The sequence below is a fragment of the Lutra lutra genome, chromosome 2 (genome assembly GCF_902655055.1).
Source record: "Lutra lutra chromosome 2, mLutLut1.2, whole genome shotgun sequence".
Lineage (NCBI taxonomy): Eukaryota > Metazoa > Chordata > Mammalia > Carnivora > Mustelidae > Lutra > Lutra lutra.
In genome coordinates, this window is record NC_062279.1 from 160,869,132 (window position 1) to 160,891,375 (window position 22,244).

The window sequence follows — 22,244 nt, forward strand, 5'->3', positions numbered from 1 at the left end:
AGATCGAGATCATGACCTGAGCTGAAGGCAGAGGCCTAACCCACTGAGCCACCCAGGCGCCCCAACCTCCATACTTCTTAAATGAATGCAGAAACCAAAATACTTGCCAATGCTACAGAGAAATAAAGAACAACAATGAAAAAAAACCCAACACCACCAACAACAAAAACCAAATTAACCTTAACAGGGAAAAAAATACAGACCCTAGGATTAAACATTATGCATGGGCTTAATACATGAGAGCCATATAAGAACAGAAAAGGTTCATTATCACCAACACCTGAAAATAAAACACAAGACAAGAGAAAAATAATTCCAAAAAGTAAACTGTAGTCACTAAATGAGAAAACATTAAGAACTCTTAAGCTAACACCAATTTAATAAAGAATACAACTAAAGTACTAAAGTATGTACCTTTTGTTTTGCAAATCCAGGATCAATCACAAATACCACACCGTCTATGGTCAAAGATGTCTCTGCAATGTTAGTTGACACAACTACCTGTTAAGAAATTAATGGTATATAAATTATATAGTAAATCAAGTAAAACTGAGATAACAGTAAGCCATGAAGTTTCACTGATGAATTTCAATCCAGTAAGTAAACTAAAAATAAGGTTTCATCCTCAATGGCCAATGCAATATAAAGAAATTAATATTTAAGATCTTAAATCAAAATTTCATTTAGTCCATCATAGCAAATTCGTTTTTCAAAGAAAGATATTACTCCAGGTTATCAGTCAATCACATTGTTTTGATTATTTAAATGTAAGGACAGCATCAAAAGAAAAATATTGATTAAACAGTATAAGCTTAACTTATAATGTCTCTCTGACAGAACACTATTTTGGTTATTACCCAAAGTCCACACAACATGTGTTTCTTCCAATATTTTCTGGAAATATTTACAAAGGAACTTTGCATCACCAAAACTCAACATTTTAAACAAAAATGGCACAGGACGTAATGGGGGGAGAAAATCTCAAGTTATAATCCAAAAACTGGCAGATCATCAGAATCAAATGCAGTTGTTTTAGCAAGTGTACGGTCTCAAAGATGTCACGGCATACAAACCACGTGTTAATCACTTGAACCTTTTACTGCCAGGGGAAAATGTTTATAGCATTTACATACTAATATGATCGTTGTGTGTATGTTAAATGTACGATGTACTTTAGATCTATTTTAGGAAACTGGTTGGGGTTTCAGAATAACATGTCACATAATTTTTCTTTTTAAACAATAAGAAAATGGGATACTCATTAGTATTTTTTCCTCCAAACATCTGATTTTAAGGAACAGAAAACTGCCATTAATTGAAAATGCCTGTATATGCAAGCAAATAACATAGAGATGAGTCAGATACGCGGCCTACTCACACAGCTTGTAAAGGAAGCTTAGACATGGACAGTGTAAATGACACCAAAGACTCACTCTGAGACTTAAGAAGGGTTTACTTCCACAGCAAAGACCAAGGAAACTTACCGAGAAAACGGCACTTCAGTGAGTTGGCAACGGTAAGGTGGGATCTCCCACGAGAAAGAAGGGTAGAACACTAGCAATAGTAGGTTGTGCTTAAACTAGGGCATGTAAGCAAAAATGCCCATAGGCACATCGAAGAAACGAAAAGGACTTATACTGCCAAAACTTACTAGAGAGCCACTGATGGGGTAATATTTTAGAATCATTCACATATAAAACCAGAATCCTTCCTTTTTGTATTGGGCAGTTGCAAAGACTGCAGACTAGCAAATGGGTAAGAAATACGGGTCGTTTGATGTTACTGAAATATATTTTTCAGTACACTTAGACAACACGCACACAGTTTAATAATTAAAACCAAAGCAAACATAAGCAAGGCATATAAGGTTGACAGGTAAATTTGAATAAATATCCTGAGTTTAATATTCTTCTACAAAGTCAAGTGTGTTGTGCTGGAAGGAGCAATGAATTTAGGAGTAGGTGGCAGAGCGGGGAAGCAAACCTAGGTAGCTAAGTTATAGCAGAAAGGTTTTAAGACTCCCAAACCTCAATTTCCTTTTATAACTTCTGCGTATTAATCTAGCTAAGACAAAGCTATTAACAAATAAAATTAGGTAATAAATGTAGAAAGTCCTTATAAACCTATTACAGAACCAGCTACATGCTTCTGATTATATAAGAGGTCTTATGGTTTTCTGGAATTCTGGGGTGAAACTGTTACAGTTCTGGATATATACTTAAAGCCAGGGAGGAAATTTTTTAAAAAATACATTTCACATGTTTATTGTAGAACAGAATACAATTAATGTGATAAAAATTTATTGATTCAACTGGTTCTTTACAGTTATTTGAAAATCATTTTTCTTTACAAAATACTTTTACTCAGTGGTCATGCATCCTTGGGTATGGTATGTGTGTGACAAACTATAGAATACTTACAAAGACGTGTGGATTTGTGATTCCACAAGTGTTTAACAGGATTATGCCAACTTGGCAAACCCCATGTCATTATCAAAGTCTAAAACAGTAGTGTTAAAAAAGACCTTAGAGAAGTATGACTACTTTCAAGCTTTTTTTGCCGGGCTTAAAGTAAATTGGTTAGAAAAGCTTTAACATAATAAAATTTTTTCTGAGTAGGACTTATTTACCATACTGATTTAGCAGGTATTAAAGTATCTTTGAGAAAAAGGGCAGGGTTCTGAAACCATGGGAAGTAGGTTTGTGGACCAAAAAATGGAAAAACTCATGTAACTGTATGACTTTCATGGTGCTTCTGCCAATGACTCTATTACTAGAACTGGAGAAGTAATACTAGCTAGGTCTAAAGAAAACACACATACATAATACACAAGAACAAATAAATGAGATGTAAAAGTCTTCTAGCTCCTTTGAAAACTTACCAATGGACTAAGGCAAGCCATAGGTATGTTCTAGATGGTACGTGGCACATGATCTAATTAGGAACTGGTCAGAACACAAAGTGATCCTGAATTTGTCAAGGGACCGACATATGACCAGTGGAAATATATATAGATGGTACAAGATTTCTAGACTGTAACATGGCAATAAGTGTTCAAAGAGCCTTAAAAAGTGTTCAAACCTCATTGACCAAGCAATTATTTCAGGTAAATAACCCAAATAACCCCTAAATATAGGATAAACCCTGTGGAAAAAAGTTTGACACATTTTATGTGTTTATGTTAAGTGTGTTAAGATTAAACTTTATCTAGATTTATCCCCTTCCCCCTCAATAACATGCCTTGCAATGAAATCTACTTTGGTTTATTTCAGTAATTCCACTTCAAAGTAGGAGAACTGAGAGTACTTGAGTTGCTCTACTTGAATTCTATTTGGACACAATAATGCATTTAGGTTCAACTAGTTTGGTTTTTAGTCCCCAGGGAACTCTGTGGGGGGTCACCAATTCAGTAAGGACATTAACTTCTTTATTTGTCCACCTCCCAGCAGTACCACACTAAGTTATCTTCAGATAGTGGATCATTAAGCCTCTCTTTAAAACTATAGAACCACCTCCACAAGGGCCATTTCTCTTTTTTATTGAGCAGTGTATGCTTTGAGCCATGTTAATTAGTAAACTGTAAGATAAGCCACAGAAAAATCAGCTATCTGTATGGATAAAATTAATGAAAACTAAATAAAATCAAAGAATAGTTACTAGGTTTTAATAACATCAAATCTATTAAACAGCAATTGTAAGACGTACTTAAAAGATGTACATAAGTAATTTATTGATGAGTAAACTTTAATGTTTATACAAAACTGTAGCTTGAACTTAACCTCAAATATCTGAGTAAATGTCAAGCATGATCAAAACAAGTAAAATGATCTACCTCACAAAAATACATGCATTCTCAACCTTTTTCGATCATTAAAAATTTTTAAACAGTTCACCAACAGTGCTGTGTTAGAAGCTCACATAAAAGGAATTCAGTAACTATTTGTAAAAGGAATGCTAGTTAAGTCCCCAATGCCTATAAAACTTTACCTTTAATATAGTCTACATTTCAGAACTTTAATACTAAAAGGCTGCTTTGTAGATTTTACCTCAATCACATTATAAACTCTATTTTACATAAATTAATGCAATCAGTAAGATAACAAATAAGGTTCTACCTCACAAAAGGTGTCCAATATACAGAATTATACTTATTCTGGCAGAATTTTTAAAACTCCTATTAAATATTCTCTTTGTTCCAAACATTTTAACTTCTTACATTCTACTTCATGCTATTATCCTTATAGTAGAACAAATTGAACAAATCAATCAAATCGTATTTGGCTTTACACAACTGGAAGCAGACCATACATCCCTAAATATTCCGTCGCACTTTTAAATCGGTTGTGAGTATCAGTCACTAACAGTGAATTCACACTTGTGAATAAAAGCGCCGTTCTATAAACTGGCAGAGTAATGAATTCATGACAGAAGAAGCAAGCCTTGGCCTCTAGTCCTTCATTTTATATGAAGGATAGTATCAAAGTTGTGACATTTCTTTTTAAAGACAATAGGAAAACAGCAACCAACTGCCAGTTCTTCCTGTTGCAGTATGCAGCCACTTTCCCTCACATAACCTGTGTGCATCTTAATTCCTCCCCATCCTCCTTCCCCACAGTCCCAACAATCCTTCAGAAGGCTGTCTAACCCAGCCAGAGCCATGGGCCTGCCAGTCACCTGCTCTTCCTGCGCCAGTCAGCGCCTGGGCAGAATAATTTTCTGCTCGCTCTGGTTCTCAGCTGACACTCCTACCTTCTTCCAGGCGGTTTCCCCATCCAGCACCAAAAACATGACTAGATGAGTGAATCCTCCTCTGTGACTGTTCATTTTCCCTTAAACATGCCCCACATGAGACTGACAAACCAACTGCCAAGAAGTCCTCCCTCCCTCTCCTGGGATCATGGTTGGGGGCGGTGGGGGGGGGGGGGCACAAGGGGGGGAATGGGTGCTTGTACGCATCTGTGTGTTTGACAGTGTTCTCAGTGTCTAAGATGAAGCTGACTCATGCCAAGAGAGAACATGACTCCCCACCAAGAGATCCTATTGTTTTAGCTGAATGAAATACCACCAGTGGATGAAGCAGCACTATGACCCCTGGTTTGACCCTGAACTGAAAGCCCACAAGGGGATTCCAAGGTGGGCCCACTCATTGGGGACACCAGTGGTCCCCTCATCATCTGTGGCCATCAACACACATATATCCAACTACTGCTAAATCACTCTGCTAAATCACTCTTTTCAGTGAGACAAAATTCTCCACAGTATCCTCAGGATTTACAAGAACACAAAAGGCAATACAGTTCAATTCTAATTCATGGGCTTAAGTTGTAGATCCTACAAAATGTATCACGTACTGGACTTATACCAGACTGAAACTAAATTTTCAGTAAACTAATAATTAACAGAGTAAAGAACTCAGATTTGAGAAATACATTTCAATAAGCTCAGGCCCATAATTCTCAAAGTAACCTAAAAATGAAAAGAGCTATATGAAAAGACACAAAAATACGGCAAATCTTGCTCAGTGGTTAAAAAAAAAAAAATCTAATCTTAAATGCAGATATACAGAGTGTACATGATTTTAAGAAAAATTAAAAATTATCTGCCTGCAGTCTATTCTTTATTATAAAAATGTTTAAGAAAACAGCTACTTTATTTACATACATCCACTGATACAGAATTAAGCTAAAAATTCCAGAGAATAAGCACTTTTCAGTCAAAAATTTCAACTTCAAAATTACATACTAAAGCTATCACTTAAAACTTCAAGTTTTCCCCAAAGCTGAGAATGCACATAAAGTAAAATGTTTTTAACATTTTTAAATGGAAAAAAGTTTTACTGTTTTACAGACAGCACTATGACAAAAATAATTGGAAAGTTCGACATAATGAAGCTATGATCACACTGTTTCTTTAAAAGTCATATTCACTACTCCAGCCGATCTATGAAAATCTCAGAAGCTGATTTTTTTTTTTCCTATCAATCGCTTGTTAATTTACATTCCACTAGGCTGGTGTTGTATATCCTTTTGGTAGGTTCCTTCAATTTGAAAAATGTATTTAGTTCATTTAACTTACACAGCCATATAAAGATATAAGTAGCCCTGATATATGTAAGTATCTTTATAATGTGTAACTTTCCAATAATGATAAACATTAGCAAAAAGACTGAAATAAACAGCAGAAAAAGTTGTGGGAATCTGGTAGTCCTGAATATAGAAATTAGAAAGCAATCAATTCCAAATCTAACTGACAAATAAATCATACCTAAGTAATATGTCAAAAGTTTTTTCTACAGGAATATACTCAAGGAATTTACAGCAGTTACCATGAGGGACTAGTTTATTCTAGATATATTAGTAGCCTGTATACACAAAACTTAATCCTTGATGATAATCCCCCAAAGTGATGCCGTAAATAATATCCACTTTAAAAAAAAAAACACAAAACCTTAAGAATCTTACAAAAATTCATATTCAGCAGCTACTTAACCTAATAAATGACTAATTCCACTAATGTTTTTCAAATCTTTTCAAACAATATAATTTTATTTTTGAAGAACCTACTAGAACTGCCAGCTCTCAAAATAAAATAAAAGCACAGCTGTTTCAAACTTCAACCCCTTCCCCTCCCAACAAAGAGCCCAGAAACAGGTTTAGAAAAACCCTTGCCCCTTCCTATGCCAGGCAGACATCCATACTAAGAGAATCTGCATTCCTGCCCTAAAGAAACCCACATATTTATGCAATGCAGCACGATGAATGCTATTATCAGAAATCTGTGCAGTTAGTATTTCATACCTACAGACATGACAACTGGTTAGGTCTTTAAGAAAATTCTAGGCAGAAGCCAAGGCACTGAAGAAAAAAGTGCTTAGCTTTTGCCAAGTGACTTAATGGAGAGAAAGACAACACTTGATCATCTCCTGCTTCTCTTCGCCCACCTTAACCAAGCACCCATTTACTAAGGAGGGGTTTCATGTGGGGGATGGAAAACAGTACATGCTCTTACTACTCTAAGGTCAAAAGATAAAATTCCACCAAAATACACGTTTTTTTCTATTTACTTTTGAAATACAGATTATTTTGTAGTGCGCAACTCAGATCACCACCGCCTGTAACTTAGTACTTAAAAATTCAACAGTTTCATATCTCACAGTTCTGTGTTAATGAAACATTTATAGAGAATATTTCAATGCTAACCTTTCTTCCAATCGCTCCATTCTGCTTTTTTGGAGGCGGAGGCTCAAAAATGCGTTGTTGCTGCTGAGGAGGAAGTGTAGAGTATAATGGAATGATTTTAATATCACCAACTTCAGGGCCCAAATCATCAACCTCGCGCTTTATTCTCTTACAGGCTTCATCAATTTCCTACAAAATAAAAGGCTGAGTGTAAAAACAAAACAAATACACACTGAAACATTTAAGTATTTATCATAATCTTATTAGTTCTATGAAGTTTACTTTGAATTTGGTAAATCAAAACTAAGTTAGTAAACTTCATTGGGATTTCCAAAACCATTGAAGAAATTTTGATTTCTGTACTCAAAAGACAACTATTTATTCGCACTCCACACTCTTTTCTTCTAGTCAAAAGTCCTAATTAAATTCTCAACAAATTGTACTGAAATTAAAATTATTCACCGAGGAATATTTAACTGCACTCATAACCTTTTAAATTTTTACAATCTAAAAGAAATTGATGGGCTAGATATTTTAAATAAGCCAATTAGGCTTTAATGTCACGTATCACTAATGTGATTATATGGAAGATTTGCTTCATTGTGCCTAATGAGAACAAACACCTTTACAGTATCAACACAGATATTTAAGAAGTAGGCTAACCCAAATAACTTACAGCATCTTCAAAAATTTCCCGACCACAGAAAATAATTTCCAATGCATTTGAATTCATCTCTACGTTTTAAAGAGAGGACTCAATAAATACTCAGTGTGGGAGACAGAGAAAGAAAGGTTAGGCGGAGGCTCTAAAGGAGTGGCAAAGGGACTTAAAAAGGGGGGGCATGGGGAGAGAGCAACAATTTTTTACTAAAGCATTAATTCATTTAAATTCAGAAGTATGTTAAATGATCTGGCAGACTGTCCAAGGCACGACCCAATTAAAAGCTATCAACAAATTATCTCTCACTCAAAAATCAGAATGATTAAAGAAAAAAAGGGGGAAAAACTTATCAGGTAAATGTAGTCTGTATTTTTATTATATTAAACTAAAATTATCTTCCGTGAAATGATTTTATCAAAGTGTAACTGTTTCCATGTTAAAAAATACAAAGTCTTTGGATACTTAAGACCAAATAATTTTTTCACCCTCTGTTTCAAACATAGCAGTTCTCTTAAAAAAACAGTAAGGGGGTTGAAAATTATGTAGAAAATTATTATTAAGGATTTGATGTTCATAGTTCCCTCTGAAATCTGAAGTTTCTAAAAGAAAATGAAAGAATGCTACTGACAGAAAAAAATGTAACAAAACAAGTATTTTTAGGGAAAAAAAAAGCATTTAAATGATGTGTCTAGATTAGAATGCCCCCTGCTGGTATGCAAATACAAAATTAGATCTCTTCCAAATAAAAAAGATTTGAATTTAATTCCAAATTAGATTTTTCTAAAATAAAAACATAAACACAGGAAAACTGATGCCGATATTCAGAATACTGTTTTAATTTAGCTAACTTAACCAGATATTTGACTAGAAAACAAAAGTTTCAAAGTTTCCAAACCTCCAGATTTCATTTAGAAAACGAAGTGCCCCAGTGTACATTTTCAGATTCCAGAATTTTAGCAAGATAATTCTAACTTTATACTTTCCAATCTGTCAAATATGTACACAGCTAAAACAAAATCACTACTGCATGGGATATAAAGATATCCCTAGTGATGGGAGGGGAAAAAAAAGTCCCACACCACTTGTTTTCACACAAGCAAGGTTCTAAACACTTAGTTTTAAAACTGCAACAACTTTTCCCCTAAAGTTTACCAAACTTCCATAGTCAACATTAAGTTCAGGAGAGAACAAAGCTCATTGACATTCAGCAGCATAAAGCAACCATCTGCTTAGGGTTGCTTAGTTATGAGCAATATTAACTACTGAGACAGAAGCTCAAGAATTTTTAAGACTTTCAGCTCCAAAATTATTAATATATGTGAGTAAATAAATTCGGACCACTAATTTGAGGAGGCTGAATGCAGTGCATATGGAAAAGGCATTTTACTCAGCAAAATTAAAATAATGTGCTGCTTAAAGAATGGTTTTAACATCTTCACGTAATCCCTGACAAACAATTGATATTTCAATTATAATCATTCTTATCTAATTGAGAAGTGTAGCTCTCCTGAGGACTTCTACTAGGCAACACACTTCATTTTAATCACAAGTCCAGATTTTATATATTAACATAGAATTACCAAAAACTATTCTAGAATTCAAATCTTTCTCAACATTTCACCAAGACTGCTCTCCTACTCCCAAATTAACTCAGATTACTACAGATGCATTATTGTTTAAGCAGTCAAAACGGTAAAATGGGGACGCCTGGGTGGCTCAGTTGGTTGGACAACTGCCTTTGGCTCAGGTCATGATCCCGGAGTGCTGGGATCGAGTCCCGCACCGGGCTCCCAGCTCCACGGGGAGTCTGCTTCTCTCTCTGACCTTCTCCTCGCTCATGCTCTCTCTCACTGTCTCTCTCTCTCTCAAATAAATAAATAAAATCTTTAAAAAAAAAAAAAAAACGGTAAAATGCTCTTAAAAATCATTTTAAAACTTCATGAGAATACTGAATTTTACAGGTGCTATTCAAATTTATGAAAACAAGAATAACAAATTCTGAGAAATTACCATTTAATTGACCACGTGAAAATAAAACAGGTTCACAGATAAGAAAAACAGTAATATGATATATCTTTAAGTGAGTTTTACTAAACACAATCAGTGAAACAAAATACATTAAGTACTCTGCTCCTTTCTCCATAAAGATCTTCAAATTCAAGACTAGTCACCTAAAGATGATTTTTAAAATGTAGCAGAACACACGCCAACTTAGTTCACAATCACAGTCAATAACTTTACTGGAAACATACTCCAGCACACATCTGAAAACCATGGGGCTTGCTCCCTTCCTCTCCCCAACGATAGCATAGCTGCCAAAACATCAAGTACAAGAACTTAAAGCGTAGAAAAGCCTTTCAGGTCCTCACCATGAGACCATCTGATACTTCTGATAAAATTCTAATATGCTTAGTTATCTGAACATAATGGCTATTTTTAAAAGTCGTTTAAGAAAATACACTATGCAGTCCTCTAGATGAAGCAGGGAACTAGAGCCCAGGCACAAAAGGACAAAATGAATACAACTGCCTAAGACTGCATTACTGCATAAATACCATTTATATGCCATCAAAAAAGCATTTGGTACTCTTGCTTACAAAATATATAAAAATTCTTCCATTCAAAATGCATAAAAAAGACTAGTACCAACATAGATCTATCTGTAAAACTGAATTTGCAACACATTTTATTTCCCAGAAGAACAAGTGTGATTCTTAACTGGGAATGATTTTCCACCCAGGGGACATGTGGCAATGTCTGCTGACATTTTTGGTTGTTACAACCGGGGGAGACAATGTTATGCATCTAATGAGTAAAGACCAAAGATGTCACGATGCACGGGTTACCCTACAACAAAAAAACTGATCAGAAGGGGCGCCTGGGTGGCTCAGTGGGGTAAGCCGCTGCCTTCGGCTCAGGTCATGATCGTCATGATCTCAGGGTCCTGGGATCGAGTCCCGCATCGGGCTCTCTGCTCGACAGGGAGCCTGCTTCCCTCTCTCTCTATCTCCGCCTGCCTGCCTGTCTACTTGTGATCTCTCTCTGTCAAAATAAATAATAAAATCTTTAAAAAAAAAAAAAAAAACTGATCAGAACCTATCACGTAAATAGCGCTGAAGTTGAAAAATCCTGTTGTACAGTAAAGAACTATGGCCAATGGGGGTACAAATCATAGCTCACATAAATACTGAAGAAATGCAAGGAAAAAAAATTACTCAACACTTATAGCTCTTAAAACAATAGCATCTGCTGGTATATTATGTGTTATCAAACATTCCTGTAGAAACTGAATACAAATAAAATAATTCACATTCCAATGGAGGCAGGCAGTCACACAGGAGACCTCTGATTTGCCATCTGGGAGAACTAGGGCAACTCCCCACAACAGTGTTTATAATTGTGTCACTAATGTACTACAGGAATTATGTGGGTTTAAACATTCCTCTAGGACAGTGACCTTTAAACCTAGGGAAATATAAAAAGGGCCCACATATATATATATATATATATTTCATATATATAAGTTGCAGATTCCTATATTTCACCAAAGATTTCACCTATTTCAGCAAGTCTGGAAGAGGGCCAAGAACCTGCTTGCCTCCCTTCAGCAGGCAGTTCACTGGCCAAACTTCAGAAAAAATGTTCTGGGGCAGGGGCCAGACCTTTTATTGTAAAGGGCCAGAACAATTTAGGCTTTGCATCCATGTATCATCTCTGTTGCACATTTTTGTTCTTACTTAAAACTGTTGAAAAATGTAAAAACAATTCCTAATTCGTGGGTCATACAAAGACTGAAGCAGAAGGGTTGGCACCTGTAGCTATTTAAATTTAAATTATAAAAATGCTGCAATATTAAAATTTAATCCCTCCTCTCACAGCCACATTTCAAATACTCAAAAGCCGTAAGATTCCTGGTGACTACCATATTCAACAGCACAGACACAGAACATGTCCAGCACTGAAGAAAGGTCTGAGGGGACAGCGCTTCTCTAGAACCTCACCACTCAACCCTGGAGAGCTTCAGCATTACTTGGAAGCTTGTTAGCAATATAGAATCTCAGGCTCCACCAGATCTATTGAATCAGAATCTGCAAATTTTCTTAGTGATCTGCATGTGTGTTAGTTTGAGAAGCACATTCCAGAAAATTCATAAAACCTACTGAAACAAAGGACAAGCTCTTAAGAAAACCTCCAATAAAAGGCTCTCTGAAACTTTCTTATCCAGACAGCTCTTTCCTGAACTTTACCTTGAGGGTGTCACAGCACACCTTTAAACCTATGGGAAATAAATTTTAAAAATGCAGCACCTGAGAATAAAATGTGTATCTTAAAATGAGGTAAATTCTAACTTAGAAATTTCAGTGATGCTTCTAATCCTTAGTGAACGCATGGAAAACAAAACCAAAACACAAACATTTGTTTTAATGTTGAATGGGCACCCAAGTCACTCAAAGGATAACTGACTAGGACAATCTGATTTTCACAGCAACTGTGTGATTCAGGTTCTTGCTTTAGCAAAACTCTAAATTACCACACCACTACTTACCACTCGGGTCTCTCCAAAACTGAGACTGCAATCACTAACCCTTGAAATTCTAAAAGCATTTAACATTCTTAGGATAATTAACAAACACCAACCGTATAAAAGGGTATTCATAGAGTAGAGAGACAAAGGGGTTATATAGGTCATACATAAATACAATCAACTTGAAGAAAAACCTTAAAACTTAGGGTAAGAAATACATGGTTAATATATGCCAAGTTCATAGCTGTTGTATAATTTAATATGCTAAAGGCTAAAGAGTGAAGCAAATAATGACTATACCTCTTGACCAGTTAAGAAAAGTAGAAGATCTCCCTCCTCCTCTTCACACATATGAATTTGGATCACTGTTCGAATGGCAGCTTCAAGATAATCTCTCTCTGGTTCAGGAGTATAAAAGATCTCAACAGGATGTGTACGTCCAGGAATAGTTAAGAGAGGACAGTTATCAAAGTAAATCTGGAATTTCCCTGCATCTAGAGTAGCGCTCATAACTATAACCTGGAAAAAAAAAAAAAACAACAGTGAATTATTTGAGGTTGTCTTCAAAGATTCTTACATGCTTTTAAGGAAAAAAGACAAGTAATGGTTACTGTTCTATATATAATATATATATTCTATATATGTTATTTAAAAACCTATAAAAATCCTCATACAAATTAATTATAAAAAAATCAAATGTTGGGGCACCTGGGTGGCTCAGGACATTAAGCATCTGACACTTGATTTCAGCTCAGGTCATGATCTCAGAATTCTGAGATTATTCCCCGCCCCGAGCTCAGGAAGGAGTCTGTTTAAAGTTCTGTTCTCTCCCTTACTGCCCCTTCCCCCCGGCTCATGCTCCCTTTCTCTAAAATAAATAAATCTTTAAAAAAAAAAACAAACACACAGAAATGCTGAGCCATAGTAAAAGTTACTAACATTTTAAAAAATTAGAAAGAAACTCAATATCCAATAAACTACACTACATCTTCATGAAACAATACCTTAAAACCCAAAGTTCATAAAATGTTCCTAACATGTTTAGTTTACATAATATGTAAAAGGGATTGATAAAAACATTAATGCACAGTATAATTACTACTGTATTAAGACAGAAAATGATAACCTTGCACACAAGAATAAACAGGAAATGCAAAAAAGACAAAAAAAATCAGTGGCACAGATATAAATTTTCTCCTTCTTCCAAACCACTTTGAATAAGCATGACTTCTTCAGAAAAATTCCTACACGGGGATTTTCTACACTGTTGTAAAAAGCCACAGCCACAAAAGGCCATTCAGGGGTAGGGCTACAAGACAGGGCAGTCACCCCCACCCCCCACAATGTAAATCACACATTACAGGACCCATTAAAAAGTTTACTTAAAAAGAAGGCACCCCATAAAACATTCTACTACATAGTAATTTCTACTTTGACTTTCTTTCCTAAAAGCTTTAATAACCCACACCTGATTTCACTTATATGTGACTTCTAAAGAACAAAAAGCAGAAACAGGCCTACAAATACAAAGAACTGGTGGCTGCCAGAAGCGGGTGGAGGGATGGGCAATGTAAGTGAAGTAGAGTAGAAGTGTCGAACTTCCACCTATGGAATGCATAAGCCATGTGAATGAAAGGTACAGCATAGGAAATACAGGCAATGGTATTTTAACAGTGTTGTATAGTCACAGACGGTAGCTATATTCAAGGTGAGCACAGCATAATGTATGCAGAGTTGTCATTACCAATCACTATGCTGTACATCAGAAACTAAGATAACGCTGTATGTCAACTATACTTCAATTAAAACAAAACAAAAACTTCAACAGTTCATAAAGTTTAATCAATAATGACAGCATTAATTTTTCAAATACATTCTTTAAAAGCGTAATTTTAATTTATAGGCAAAAACATACTAAGATAACAATTGTTTTAACACCCAGAATCTTTCTGCACAGTGAACAAGCCAATAACACATATACTAACAACTGAATGAGGAGCCCAAGCTCCAATAAATGGTACACACACGCACAGCAAAAAAAAGGCACTTCATGGAATGCCTGGGTGGCTCAGTTCATGATCCCAGGGTCCTGGGATTGAGCCCCTGATCGGGCTCCCCGCTCACCGGGAAGCCTGCTTCTCCCTCTCCCACTTCCCTTGCTTGTGTTCCCTCTCTGGCTGGCTGTCTCTGTCAAATAAATAAGTAAAATATTTAAAAAAAAAAAAAAAAAAAGAGAGAGAGAGAGAGGCACTTCCTAAACTCTGTGAGGCAAAAAGATCAGAAAATTCAGTCCGTTTTAGGCCCTTATAAACGGTTTAACACTGGCCAGGGTAGTGGCAATATAACAGACAGAAAAAAAAAACCCAAGCAAACTAGGTTAAGTGAACACATTTCTGAGGAAAGGCTTGCCTGTTCTGGGTATAGCTGTTCCTATTACCCAACATGACGAGTTATAATGGGTGTGTTTATGTTGGGGCAGGACAAAGATTTGAGGTTTCTATATTTAATGAAAGGTAGGGTAAGCAGGGTTATTAGATCACTAGAAAACAGGTAGGTTAGAAGTGGAAAAGATTTGGCTTAAAAATAGATTACTAAAAAGTGAAATCATACCAAGAACACACATGAAGACACAGGTACATACCTTAGAAACAAAAATAAGAATGTAGGTACTTACTGGTTCCTTGTTTTACAAGTGATATTTTATAGGTGATTAGAGTGATTGGCATATATCCTGTTTTTTTAAATATACCTTTTTTTAATGAAATAAATGAGTAAAAAAATTATTTCACCTTTAAGTCTGATCTCTGTCTTACAACTTCCTTCAGAACACCCATGAGGATATCTGTAGCCAAAGTCCTTTCATGAGCCTCATCAAGAATTATTACACCATAACGCTCCAGGAGGGGATCATTCATAGCTTCACGAAGTAGCATCCCATCAGTCATATACCTACATTCACAAAAAACAAGTTGGCCAAGGTTCATTTAGAGTATTTTAAAACTCAACTTCATGACATGCAAAGACATCAGGAAAATCAAAATTAAATTTTTCCCAAAACAAATGGGCTATTGTTTTATAATCAATTGCAAAATTAAACATGAAGAAAAATTTCTAAGAGTATCAAACAAGCTATACACTACCAAATTTTGTCAGGTGAGACTGTAATACTGAAATGCAATAAGAAAACAAGATTAAATCTGCTTATGGAATATAATGAGCACATGGTTTCATACAAATGCCAAAGCCAAAACACATCACTTAAGTGAGTTTCTCAAAAACAATTTAAAACAAAAATGTTCAACTTGCAAAACAAAACTAAGAAGTCACTTTAAGTTGTTTTATAATACCATATCACTAAAATGTTACCACAATGCAAATGAACATTTCTTTAAAGCCATATTAGTAATTCCCCACTTAAGCCAACAACAGGCTTTCTTGGTTCAAAAGGGCTGAGACAGCACAAAAGTCTACCATCTGTTTGCCCCATCCCGTCCAATTCAACTACATAATGGCAAGCACAAAAAGGAATACATTCATGGAATAAAGGGCAGCATTAGCACTACAAAAATGTTGATAAATATGTGAGATACAAAAGGAAAAAGACATCCACTAAATCAATGCAGAGAGGGAAAGGAGGTTTAGAGATGGCTCAAGATAAAACAGCTACTACAGCACCCAGATGCAGGGTGGTTTGGTTTGCAAGTGGTGTTATGGACCAGCCATCTCCCATCCATTCATTCTACTCTGGCTGCTACTGTCACTAAGAGAAAACAACTATCCCTAGAGTTTGGCACTCGGACAAAACAAAGTCTGCCTGTATAGACTAAAGTCACAGTTCATTCATGATTTACAAATTTAAAAGCAGTATAAAAATAAGAAGTCATCATTTCTAACTTCATTTCTAACCATCATGGGGTTTTTATTTTTCACAAAGTAGTCTAACCTAATCTTTCATGGACTAACTTGGTATTTTTAGCTAATGTGATTTGCTGGAGCAGTTAAATTCACTAAATTGACAATGTACAGCAGAAGTGAACTGTTCTCCTTATTTCACTTGAACTTAATTCTAAATTTAGTAAGACTGGGCAAACAAATCCATCCTTACTCTATATATTTTAGGCTTCTTATTTGACCATATTTTTTTAAACTAAACTACATTTCTGCAATTAACACAGAATTACCTGAAGATTATTTTATATTAAGACCATGAAAGAAAAAAACAGTGCCAATTAAAATATGACTCAATGGCTTAACGACAGTGCAGCATAGTGCATGAATCAGCTACACTATAGCCTCCAGCTGCTTTGAAATATCTCTGATCTATTTGAGGACATTTAGTAATTTCTCCTGACTTCAGCTGTTAATTACTGACATGAAATAGGCAATCCTTTTGCACATTATCTCAGTAGCAAAACATAATACAGTTTCATCTGCTTGTGAGTAACTTCCTCAGATTCCACAAAGCTCTTGTCTGTTCTTTCATTAGGGGGAAAAAAAAATGAACTGGTCACTCTTTGAATAATAAATATTTGCTTAAATACTATCAAATGTACACCATGCTCAGTATCCAAGCTTACTCATTCCAACATGGAATCCCAGGATAATCTTTTTGATGGCATTTTAATTAGCAAATAAACCCAGTACACGTAGTTCCAACAATAGTGAATTACTTATCTGAAGTGAAATATGTACAGCTAGATCAAGTTCAAGCACTCACAGGCAATAACCAACACCAAATCGCTACCAGTTTATGAGACTCTCAGATTGTAAAAATGTACCTCAATCTCAAATACTAAAAATGTGAAAAAGTCACAGAACTGATAAAAGTACCAGGCTTTAACTTGAAAATTCCTTGAAACTTGTTAAAAAAAAAAAGTCACCCTCTTTATTTTGATCTTTTCCCTCCTTACATTCAAGCTTCACACAACCACAACAGTGTAGAGGCATTTAAAAGCACAGCTAACCCCAATACTAATTCTCTTAGATTTTTCTGAGGGGAAATGTTGCAAATGGCAGAATACAGACACTGTATGTTAATGGAACTACTATTTGTCTGGTTTTATTAGAAAGTACGTATAGGGGCACCTGGGTGGCTCAGTGGGTTAAGCCTCTGCCTTCACCTTGGGTCATGATCTCAGGGTCTGGGATCGAGCCCCACATTGGGCTCTCTGCTCGGCAGGGAGCCTGCTTCCCCCCCACTCTGCCTGCCTCTCTGCCTACTTGTGATCTATGTCTGTCGAATAAATAAATAATTTAAAAAAAAATAAATTAAAAAAAAAAGTATGTATAATATATGTACTAAGTTAAATGGTCAACTAAACCCTCTGACTTCCAGACTCCAGAGACAGACTCCTAACAGGTGTCTCAGCATTTGATCATCACTCAGTGATCTAATTTTGAGATGTTACTGTTACCTCTCCTGCAAGACAGGAATGTAGTAAGTCTGCTGTTTGTGTAATAGAGAGTTTCGGAAAAAATTACATTTGTAGGGGCACCTGGGTGGCTCTGTCAGTTAAGCGTACCAACTTTTGGTTTCAGCTCAGGTCATGATCTCAGGGTTATGAGATGGAGCCCCAAGTTGAGTTGGGCTCTGCGCTTAGCGGGGAGCCTGTGTGAGATTCTCTTCCTCTGCCCTCTCACCCACTTGGGTGCATGCACTCTCTAAAAGAAATTAAATTTGAAAGGTCTCTTAGAAATATAATCAATATTGCTGCTTCTCCAGTGCAGAAAATTCACTATTAGTAGTTAACTTTCCCAGAGTCTCAAAACCAGTTAAATACCTTAAGACTAAGTATCACTGTACTGATCCCTGAGCCCCTCCTATACTAACATATTCTCCTCAAAGTCCAAGAAAAATGTACATATAAATATAATAGCAAAAAGTTACCTGGTGTGGGGGTGGGGGTTGGAAACATACAGAAAAAAAGTAGTTTGTAAGCTCACCTGTGATCTACAGATAAGCTGTCATATTAAAACAAAAGTACTACTGAGTAAATATTAAATATTAATATTTAGTAGAATATTAAAACATAAGTACTATACTACTTTCTTTGTCCTCTGAAATGATTGCAGCGGATGCTCTTAGTCAGCCAAACTTTTTCTAACCTGATTTAATTGACCCCCAACCCTCAGATGGCCTTTTAAAAAAAGATTTATCTGAGAGAGAGCACGCATGTGCACAGGCACATACAAGAGCCAGACAGGCAGAGGCAAGAGAATCTCAAGCAGACTCCACACTGAGTGAACCCGGAGCCGGAGCTGGGCTTGTTCTCACAACCCTGAGATCATAACCTGAGCAGAAACCAAGAGCTGGAGGCTTAACCAACTGCGCCACCCAGGTGCCCATCACCTTTTAAATCAGGAAAACAGAGCCAGACCTCCCAAGTACATCTGGATCTTCTATATAAAGAAAGATCTTTAAAAAACAACAACAACAACAACAACAACAATAACCCAGGGGTCCCTGGGTGGCTCAGTGGGTTAAAGCCTCTGCCTTCAGCTCAGGTCATGATCCCAGGGTCCTGGAATCGAGCCCCGCATCGGGCTCTCTGCATCAGGCTCTCTGCCAAGCAGAGAGCCTGCTTCCCTTCCTCTCTGCCTACTTGTGATCTCTATCAAAAAAAAAAACAACCAAACAAACAAACAAAAACCTCAACCCAGTACCAGATGGAAGTCACATAAAAGTGTCCCCCCAAAACAAGTGTGCAGGTACATCCTTTTCCTCCTATCTTACTTTAACACTGAGTAATGCTCTCTTTTAAGTGTGTACCAAAACTGAACAGATTTCTGCCATCTAACATCTTTCTCAGCAGTCACCTCAAAATTCTAATCTTGTCTCTATTAGTATATCTTATTTAACATCTGAAAAACATACTTTTTTTTTTTTTAACTAGTTTGTTAGGTCTTGAGAGTTCTGGGACAATTCTTTGCTGTGTGTCACCACAATCATTGATTCCTTTATGGCATGCTTTCATTTACTAGACTTCAGGCACTGTTTTCTGTTGTTATATTACTACATAGTAAATTTTTCTTTCTATGGGTGCTGTTAAGTTTTGATAAAATTACAAGTGTGCCAGTATGAACATACACAGTTGATTTTAGAAACACTGGACTTTTCTTAAAGTACATTAAGAGGCTCCAAAGTACAGACATGTTCACAGGCAAAAAAACAAGAAGGATGAGGCTGTGGATTAAAACCCAAGTTCAATAGGTCAAATGTCAAAATAATGAAGACCAATCAACTGACCTGGCCTATTTCAAGAACAGAGGGGAAGCTGGGAGCAAGACCACACACCTATCCTTCCCCCAGGTTTCCTTCCCACTCTGGGTTTGTCCTTCCATCGAGACTCCTCTGACCTCTTGTCACTGTTGTTTACTTACGCTATCGAGAGGAAAACGGAAGGGTCCTACACTTCTCCTAATTAAGCCACTATCAGATTTACCGGCAACTTTGGCATAGTATTTGAGGTGATTTTCTTTCTTTATATTTAGAGTGACTTGATTCTGATCCTTTCTGTTGTTTTGTATGGAACAGCACTTTATCTGTATATTAACAGAACTGTTCCCCTGTATCCTTTACGGTTTTTCCTTGTTTTTGTTTCCTTTTTAAATTATGCATGAATTTTATGTGTATGTGAAATTAAGGTCCTTATTAACCCTGAGAAAAAAGAAAAACCACCCAATGACTTGCTATACTACTGGATAAATGAAGCCCTCTGCTTTAAAAAAAAATGCAACCAAACACAAAACACAGAAAAAGGCAGAACCTGGTACTGTTGATCCTATAAAAGCCATAGCCATTTTCAAGTTTAACTACCTTCTACAGTACTAATGAATATTTAACCACAGTAAGGCATCAGTCACAAAAAAGTAGGGTGTCACAATAATAAAACTTTGATCACCTAATTTTGAAGTTTCAACAATAGACTAATAATTGAAAACTGAATAGGAGAGTCAAACTCTACCTTTGACTGGATACCCTAGTATTCAGTGTTCTTCAGTTCTGAAACAAAAACTTGCTTAAGTAGTCATCTGTACTACCACCTGTGAACCAGTGAAAAATATAAAACTTGAGTCTAACCCCTGACCCACTTAATGAGAAATTTTGAAGAGGAGGCATAGCAATCTGTTCGAACAAGCTTTCATGAGTCTGATGCTTGCTAAAGTCTGAGATGCACTAGTCTAAATCAAGTTATAAAGAGGCAGATTAAATAGATGCCTAAAGAAGCAAAAGATCCCTGAAGATTAAGTCAGAAACAGTTTATATTTTCAACTATGACTGCTTAATTAATAAAATAAAATAAACAACAACAAAAAATTCAGTGTGCTTAGTATGAACTTATCTTGAGAATTTCTTTTTTGCAATGGGCACATGCAAATGGCATAACACAACTCTAAGCCAAATGCCAACCCTGATCCTGACCAATATCACCAATTCCAACATGAAAAAAGTATTATAAAACATTACAGACTACAAAGGTATTACTTAGTTTTCTGTTTACATAGATTTATAATTTTCTGAAAAATTTCTCAATTTGTCTGGTTCAAAGAAAAAAACTCATAAAGAAAATAGATACATAGGTGAAAGTTTCCCAAAATATACACCAGAAATTTTTAACAAACTATGTATAAGATTATTCATAACTTTAGTGGATGTCAAAAACTAATGTACAACTGTGCCTACATGGGGAAACAATCCCCAATCACTTAGTGTTACATTCTCTGGTGTAGGAATGTGTTAAGAGAGACACAGAGTGTGAACCTACCTAAATCCCTACCTCAAACCTTTTATCTCCTTAAAAAAAATTCAAACAGATCAAAGATGTGTAAACAAAAATACTACAACACATGGATTCAAATAATTGTTCAATAACTGAATACATCTTCTTCAATTAATTCAAAACACCTATATAAAATTCAAGTTTCTACATGGCATAAAGTGTGACAAACAAAGCAAAGGAACATGGCAAAGTGAATAAAAATTGGAACTTAAATCCTGAAGGCCAATTTTGTTAAGAAAATTGCAGTTGATATCCAGAATGCTAATTCTGTTAAGAGCTCCTACAATCAATATAAGAAAAGCCAACTAACCACAGAAAGATGGACAAACACCAAGTTTCATTAATCCTGTAATATTGTACATTTTTTTCAAATTTACCTTCTCTGGGATTGGGATGCATTTTAAAATAGCACCTTATAAATAACTGTCAAGCAGGTAGCAATACTTCAGGAAAAATGAGAAAAGCACTACTCTAAGCCCAAAAAGAAACACAAATGGCTCATAAATAACGTGTAAAAAGCTCAATTTCATACAAAAGAAATGCAAATTAAAACCATAATATTCCATTTTTCACTTAAAATAATGACAAAGAAAAAAAAAGTTCCAAAATACAATGCTGGCAAGGATACAGAAACAAACATTCATTTGCTCATTCCTTACTGGTCAGAGTAGATAAATCTCTATGAAAGGCAATCTGGCAATCTAATAAAATTCAAACATAATCCTGTAACCCCACCAATTTCATTTGTAGGGAATTCATTTCAGGCATATATGTGTGAATGTGTGAAAAAATGTGTGTACCAGGTTTTGTTAGGAGGGTACTATGGACAGCACATGTTTTTCTTTTTAATATTTTACTTATTTATTAGAGAGAGAGAGAAAGCACAAGCAGGGGGAGGGGGAGAAGGAAAGAGAAAACAAGAAGCAGACTCCCCACTGAGCAGTGCTCAAATCCCAGGACCTGGACATGACAGCCAGAGCAGAAGGCAGACACTCAACTGACTGTGCCACCCAGGGACCCAGCCAAGTGTTTTTAATAGCAAAAACTGCAAATCTGAGTGCCCATCAATAGAATAAAACAAACTATACAGTCATTAAAAA

At 35.9% G+C, this 22,244-nt stretch overlaps 1 protein-coding gene across 1 annotated transcript in view; it reads right to left on the reverse strand.

Annotated features, from left to right (window-relative positions):
• Positions 1-22,244, reverse strand: part of DHX15 (DEAH-box helicase 15) — a 57,715-nt gene that overhangs the window by 14,636 nt on the left and 20,835 nt on the right. The window contains exons 4-7 of the mRNA XM_047719021.1: positions 15,154-15,313; positions 12,665-12,883; positions 7,200-7,367; positions 415-501 (exon numbers count right to left, since the gene is read on the reverse strand). Coding sequence (XP_047574977.1) covers positions 415-501; positions 7,200-7,367; positions 12,665-12,883; positions 15,154-15,313 — 634 coding nt within the window. The remainder of the gene's footprint in view (positions 1-414; positions 502-7,199; positions 7,368-12,664; positions 12,884-15,153; positions 15,314-22,244) is intronic.